Source organism: Sinocyclocheilus rhinocerous, unplaced genomic scaffold (assembly GCF_001515625.1).
Source record: "Sinocyclocheilus rhinocerous isolate Xijiao unplaced genomic scaffold, SAMN03320098_v1.1 scaffold662, whole genome shotgun sequence".
In the NCBI taxonomy this organism is placed as follows: Eukaryota; Metazoa; Chordata; class Actinopteri; order Cypriniformes; family Cyprinidae; genus Sinocyclocheilus; species Sinocyclocheilus rhinocerous.
Genome location: NW_015639782.1, coordinates 1,788,381 through 1,796,187, shown reverse-complemented (window position 1 = coordinate 1,796,187; position 7,807 = coordinate 1,788,381). Strand labels below are relative to the sequence as shown.

Here is a 7,807-nt window from a genome sequence, read left to right as displayed (position 1 = left end):
AGTAACGTGTTACTGTAATTTGATTACTTTTTTAGTAACGGAGTAATTTAACGCGTTATAATTTTCAAAACAGTAATTAGAGTATAGTTACAAGCCGAGGTCTCTATACGTTACTGCCGCGTTACATTGCTGACAGAATGCAGTGTTTTATAATCTAGAGATTGTAAAAAGGATGTAGCACACGCACTGTTGAGTCAAGTGCCAGTGGATTAGAGACCTGCTCCCGCGAGACCCGACGCAACAGAGTGTGGCGCGCGAGTGCTGGTGCGGGCGGGTAGACACTCGTGCGGGATGTGGGAGAATAAAATGATTCACGGGACTCCCGCAAAATAGAAATATCTAAACATAAAATATCTAAAACAAATAAATTGTTATTCATCTATTGCACAAAAACAACATGAACTAATATGAAATATAAACTTTAACAGGTGCAAGCGTAAGCAGACTTTTTTAGGCTATAACAAGTCTTTGCAGCATTGAGCAATGCAGTGCTGAAATTTGCGTACGTGATTACTTTTAAAAGGAGTAATCAGTAATTTGATTACATTTTCAGATTAACTTGCCCAACACTGGTCTCAGGGTTCTGTAACTGTGCCTTGGCCTCCTCATGGCTGGCTAGTTTTTCTTGGCTAGTTGCTGGCTGCCTGCTGGAGTGGGCCTGTGGTCAGGGTGATGGGTGTGGAGACATACGCTCGCATACCTTCCTCTGTCCTCACCAGAACCAGCAGCAGCATCAGTACGAGACACTGTGCTGTATATGGAAACATAGAGTGTGTTTACTGAGGGTCTTACGTGTGTTGATATCTTGTGTTGTATATATAGAGGTGTGGAAGCTGAAATACCATATTTTTTATATTATATATATGATATACACTACCATTTAATAGTTTGAGGTCATTAAGATTTTTTAGTGTTTTTTTATGTTTTTGAAATACAGAAATATTGTGAAATATCATTAAAATAAAAAAATTATTTTTTTATGTAATTTAAAATGTAATTTATTCCCGTGATGCAAAGCTGAATTTTCAGCATCATTACTCCAGTCTTCAGTGTCACATGATCCTACAGAAATAATTCTGATATGCTGATTTGCTGCTCAAGAAACATTTCTTATTATTATCAATGTTGAAAAGAGTTGAGCTGCTTAATATTTTTTCTGGAAACTGGTACATTTTTTTAAGGATTCTTTGATGAATAGAAAGTTCAAAAGAACAGCATTTATTTGAAATATAAATCTTTTGTAACATTGATTAAAACTTTAGTTGCTTTTGATCAATTTAATATACAAAATAGTACTGATTTCTCTCTTTTTTTAGAGTTAACAAAAATTAACCATTAGCAACATTAGTAGTCTCTTTCGTCTAGAAAAATAGATCCAAAACATTAATGACTCTTTTTGCACAAATTAAATTTTGATGCCCCTCTTCCTAATACTACCTGCAACTGACTAGCAAATATCAAATCACTCTCATAATGAAGAGGAACTAAAGAAAGACAAATACCCCAAATCATGTGACTTATTGAAGAAAGATGTGAAATTACTAACCAAAGTACCCTAGCAACCTACCAAAACACCTTAGCAACTGCTTAACAAGTCGACACAGTAGTGGACACAGTCACATTTTCTGCATTAAATGTAACAAAACTAGATTTAAAAACTTAGAGCTTATTTGGCACTAAAGTGTACACATATAAGCTCAGTCCTTATAGAATTATGGTTCTGATGAATAAAAAAGGTGAAATACTCACAAAAAGAAAACATGCCTCTCATCAGTCTGGCCTACATAGTTAACAATGTATACAGCCTCCATGCAGGACATTCATCAAAATCTAATAGCTCTTTAGAGAGATTCAAAAAGATTTGAAATGCAGTTCATCAGACAGTACAGGATCTCTGCCAACTTCCAGACAGACCTCCACCTGGACATAAAGTTGCCGTGTTTATTCTGGAACTACCGTCTGCCTTACAGGTGTTCTTTAGGACTAGATAAGTAGACGGAATGTCAGTCTCCAAACACAGGTGCTCCTTATGAAAGTGGCCAATGCTGCTTTACATTGCTGCTACATTTGTGGAGCCGGGGTTATGAAAACAGACAGAACGGCAAAAATGTGATCGAGCATTCCTTCACCATAAATGTCCTTTAGCTATCAGATATGGTGCAGCCATCTGATTATTAATCTTTCCAGATATTTTTTTATTTTTTTTAACAGTTTAAGTTCCCTTAGAGCTTATAAATCTTCTTTAACCAGGTTTTGAAACAAACTAGTCTTCTAAAGCAGTCAGCTAGTGTCTTATTCTTAATATGGAGGGCTGCAATAAACATTTAAAACATGTTTCTGTGTCCCTGTTTGCTGTGCCTGTGATGTACTGCACTGCGGGCATTGAGCCGGTCCAAGCCCCCCATTACCAATCAATGGCTGACTGTTGACCTCTGACCCGTGTCGTAACTGGAGCTCGTAACTCTGTGATAAAGCCAGTCAGAGCTCCACTTGCATGGTGGAGACCCCTGGAGACTGATGCTGCTGAAAACTGATAGCCTTTGCGAGCCTTTGTGCTATTGGTCCGACTATCTCATGCTCATTCACTGTTGGTTGGATTGTCTGTTTTCTGTATTTAGCATGCCAGCCTCCACACATCCATCCCATTAATTGTCATCGTGTGGATATCAGATCCAAAACAAGAGTCAACCGGCCCTCAACCATTCTGTGGATCCCGTCACTCACATCAATATTCGCAAGTGTTCGCGGCTCATTATAACAGGATATTATTAGTCACATTGTGGAGTTGGATTATACATGGTTTGCACTCTGTATCATTTCCATACCTTCCAATCCTCTTATTTTTATGAACATTTCGGGTTTTACTCAGTGACTCACACCTCTCCGTACTCTCATGACAAACAATAACCTAACACACACACGTTCCTCACTTTCCTGCCTATACCCACGAACACATCGTATCTGATTTAGGGTGCAGTGTATATAAAAGAAAGCTGTATTGAATTACACCTCGGCTTTAATTGGACTAGTGCTACAGTGTGCCGCTGTCACAATGAAAAATCGGCCTTTCAGGGCCCGTGGAATGTCTAACCGCTGGCTTGTCAGTGGACGGGGGGAAAGAAGAAGTTAATTGTTCTCTGGCGTGCGTTCAAGCTCTGTCGTAATTGCACAGAAATCTCAAGGAGGTTTCAGCGCCAAGGCTTTATTTATTTGCCTCCTTCCTCTGTTTTAAAGTCGACTGGGCTGAAATGGGCCCCCGGGCATCCAGGGGACCCCCTGAGAGAAGGCCTCCATCTCTTTTCCTGCTCTTGGCCTGGTTCTCACTGGCTGGCATGCTGAGTTCAGGGCCTAGAATTAATTAAGTCGCATGCCTTCCTGTTGATCCCAACACTATGCAGCCGCTGGCCCAAATGGTGGACTTCCTCCCTGTTGGGTTAAAATTCCCCCCAAACGAAGGAGGCAATGTGAAGACTCTGGTGTGCACTGTAAAACAAATTTGGTAGTTTTTACAAAATAATTTTGGCAGCTGTGGTTGCCAGAATAATTTTGTAAAAAATACAGAAAAACTAAACATATTTAAGGCCAAAAACTTTAGTTTTTTGTTTATTTGTTATTTTTACTTCTAAAAACTGTAAAATTAACAGCATTTTACTGTAAAATTACATGAAATGTCTGGTTAGATATTTTACAGTTTTTCCCTGTATATAGTACGGGAACTTACTGTTAACCTATTAACAGTTTTTTTCCGTAGCGTTTTTACAAAATTTTACAGTTAAAATTACACTTATTTTATACAGTGTGGAGGGTATTAAATATAGCGTCTGATCTGATCTTTCATGTCAATTTAATTCAAGATGCAGAGAATAGTAACATACGGACCGGACCAAGTGTCTATAATTAAAAAATCTCTCACTATGTTGAGTAAACTGATTTCTACAGACCCTTAAAATGCCTTCCACACACCGTTGAGGTAATCGCTATATGATAAACACAGATTGCATTTGTTATGTTCGGTTATTGTGTGTACATCTGTATGCATATAGTGGGATGAAGATGCTTGTCTCATCCTGGAGTTCAGATAATTAAATGAGCTCAAAAGAATTCAGATAATTGCAATTTAGATTCCATTACAGAAAAGAAGTATATTAATAGGGGCAAACTAGAATAAGATGTTGAGAATAATGTACCATGTTTTATGCATTTTATTTTCTTATTTTCTCTTGTAGTTCTGTTTTAGGTATCACATTTGTTTTTTGTAAATCACTTTTTAAAAGGTGATATATAAATAAATCTTTACTTTTAGTTTCCATTTGTCTAATTTAATAGTTTTCTCTGTATATTGCCTGTATGGTTTAGTTATGTCAGACTGAGAACAGGAATTTAAGGTATGTGCTACATAAGGCAAGGGAGCATGGGCGTATATACATGCGATAGCTCATCTGTGTGTGTTGAACGAATACAATTCTCCTCAGCTTAGATGGACACTTCACAGGGGACACATAGCTGGCGTGCCTCTCCATACTTGACTTTATTACTGATATCTGCTTTCCTTTTTCATCATTTTCACCTCATATTTCTGTCTCCCTCATGGCTGTCATCCCAGACAATACACCTCATCTGTAGATGCTGAGATAAATTAAAAGATGTTTTAGTTTCTTTAGTGAAGAAAAAAAGATTGTTAAATGGTGTTAAGGTGGAATGCTGCCATATTCCTCACTTACTCCAGTAAGACAACGGCATAACAAAACTAATGACTAGTTATTAGACAATGAAAGTAGCTATTTTCCAGACTTTCCAGACTAAGGAAGCACACATACATCGCCAAGATGACTGGAAATGTCCAAGTTATAATCATGGGTTAGAAACACCTTAAAAAGAGCAGATCCACATACATTCTGTATCATAAATGTCACAAAAATATCTACTGAACATTTTAATGACATAAAGCAGTTGAGTAAACTGTATTTTTTTTTCAGAAAACAAACATTAAATAGTAGAAAAGTGAATTGTAAAGAATTTAATGATTGTTGCAGTAGTTGTAAGCTGAATGTGTTTGATTCACTACAAAGAACCAACTCATTAGAGTCATTCAGTCTGGATTCAGGCTACACTAATTGTGCTGCATTTGTTTGATTCACTCTAAAGAAACTGACACATTACAGTCAGGAATCAGATTACACTGATTGGGCGGAATGTGTTTGATTCACTAAAACCGAGTCAGAGTCATTTCTTCAGGAATCAGGCTACGCTTGGTTAAATAGATTCTGTCTGATTTACTCAAAAGAACTGACTCTTGTCGGCGCAGATGGCCTCGTGGGCAGTGTGCCAACATGTAGCGCCTTTGCGCTTCGGGCGTCCCGAGTTCGAGTCCCGGCTTGTGGACCTTTCCTGATCCCACCCCCCTCTCTCTCTCACCCACTTCGCTTCCTGTCGACCTACTGTCCTATCTAAATAAAAGGCATAAAACGCCAAAAATAAATCTTTAAAAAAAAAAGAACCGACTCTTTTAAAGTCATTTGTTCGGGATTCAGAGACTAGTTGCACTGTATGTGTTTGCTTTACTAAAAAGAACAGACTCGTTAGAATCACTCATTCAGGTATTGGATTACACTGATTGTTTGGAATGTGTTTGATTCACTAAAAAAGAAAACAGACTCTGAGTCATTTGTTCAGAAATTAGGCTACACTTATAGATTCTGTCTGATTTACTCAAAAGAACCGACTCTTTAAAGTCATTTGTTCGGAATTCAGACTACACTAGTTGCACTGTATGTGTTTGCTTGAATCATTAGACTCATTAGAATCATTCGTTCAGGACTTGGACTACACTGATTTTTTGGAAAGTGTTTGATTCACTAAAAAGACTCGGAGTCAGACTACACTAGTTGCACTGTATGTGTTTACATTACTAGAAAGAATCATTAGAGTCATTAGAATCATTCATTCAGGACTTGGACTACACTGATTGTTCGGAATGTGTTTGATTCACTTAAAAGACTCATTCGAGTCATTCGTTTAATATGGGACTTTTCCTCTGAAGCCATATTATAGCTTTATTTAACAAATATTATTATTATTGCTCAATCAGACTTTTATACAGTTGTATGTTCTGCATGTCCATCCATATGATTTTTCTCTCCCTCTCTTTTTCTTTTAAGATTTGGCGGATAACTTGGCGATTGACGACTTAACACTTCATGAGTTGCTCCTGACTCCCAGACTGGCCACAGACACCCATGGCGGAGCATCCGTACCTGGAGCGGCACAGGCAGCATATGTTCCTAGTGCAACCTTTATCTTTACCATCATCATCTTCATAATGTTGGGTCTTCAGTGATCACACCTGTTTGAAGAGAAACTCTACTGATGCCCATGTGTACATATAGCTCCATGATTTTGGCCAAGGACAAGAACCTATCCTCTTCTCAGCCTCAAGTCTTACTATATGAACCTCTTCTTTTCTATATTTTGTGTGGACCTGAGGATCAATATCATCTAAACGCTCAGACTATGAACTCATTCTTCTACAGCATGAAGAGCATTACTTATACATACAAGAATCATGTTCTTTCCCTCCGAACTCGTATGCCACACAACAGCCATGTGTTTTACATTGAGCATCACCTCCCCTCTTCTATACACATGCAGTTTTACACAAAGGCCAAAGCCTTCTGGAGGAAAAGGAGCTAAATCGCTTTTGAAAAGACAAAGAGGCTCAGCTTTTGTGAGTGAATGGGCACACTTAAGGAGAAGGAAGCGTGACTGACAGAGTCTGAGAACACGTACAAGCACTCTAGTGGTGCAGGCTGTCTCTCATACATACATTGCAGTGAGCTTCTCCTCAGCCGCTCATTTCCTGTGCAGTAAATGACCCTTGGAGTGGAGGACATCAAGGCATCGGCATGTCGTTGTGAAACCCTCTCCTTACAGGATGACACAGTTGTACTTCATTTACAAAAAAATGCTTTTAAACTGTTTTATTAGAATGCTGACATTCCCTTTTCAGAAATTGTGGCAATTTATAATCTCTCTTTGATTTTGTCGCTCATTATCTCTCTTCCTTTTTCTTTCATTTCCTCTATTCTTGTATTATAATCGTGTGATTAAAGCGTTCTTTTAAATGGACACCCACAAAACTTCCTGTTTTAACTCCCTCCTTTCGCAAGTCACTGTAGCATTTGCATTCAGTGAAAGATGGCTTGATGGATTTGTGCATCTGTAAAGTTTTCTTGTTTCTGGACATCTTGATACACAAAGGGCTAAAGCTGTCATTTCAGATCAGAATTGGAAAACTAGTGTTTACAAATGGACACTGTTTTCCTTTCATAACCTGTGACGTAATTCATTACTGATCTCTGTACAGTCCTCAAAGGCATGTCATCATCTGTTACGTGTGTTTTAAACAAACTGAAAGAATCAGCTTCATTGTGCTAGACGTCCCCCAACTGGAATGATACACAGTGTCCTGCAAGTTTTCAGACGATTACCCATTTCAAATCATACATTTTTTTCTGTTGTTGTATTATTTCAAAGCACTTAAACTCAAAGTCATTTTGAAGATGAAGAGTGTAATGTATTTATTTATTTATTGTGTGTTTGTGCCTCCTTTCCCAGCTTCCCAGAAAACCATCCAAATCCATTTGTAGATTGACTTCCTCAAAGATTGTAAACACTGGGCTTTTTCAAAACACTGTTTGTTTGAGTGGTCATGTCAACCTTTGATTCAACCAGAGACTCGAGTTTGGATCAAAACTGTCTGTTTGTTCAAAGTGTTTTGGGAACCGGGTTTTTTTTTTTTTTGCCAATT

At 38.1% G+C, this 7,807-nt stretch overlaps 1 protein-coding gene across 1 annotated transcript in view; it reads left to right on the top strand.

Annotated features, from left to right (window-relative positions):
- LOC107751964 (glypican-3-like) overlaps nt 1-7,217 on the top strand; it is a 66,543-nt gene extending 59,326 nt beyond the window's left edge. The window contains exon 6 of the mRNA XM_016567769.1: nt 6,159-7,217. Within this exon, the coding sequence (XP_016423255.1) occupies nt 6,159-6,337 (179 nt within the window). The 3' untranslated portion in view covers nt 6,338-7,217. The remainder of the gene's footprint in view (nt 1-6,158) is intronic.
- The last annotated feature ends 590 nt before the right edge of the window (nt 7,218-7,807 follow it).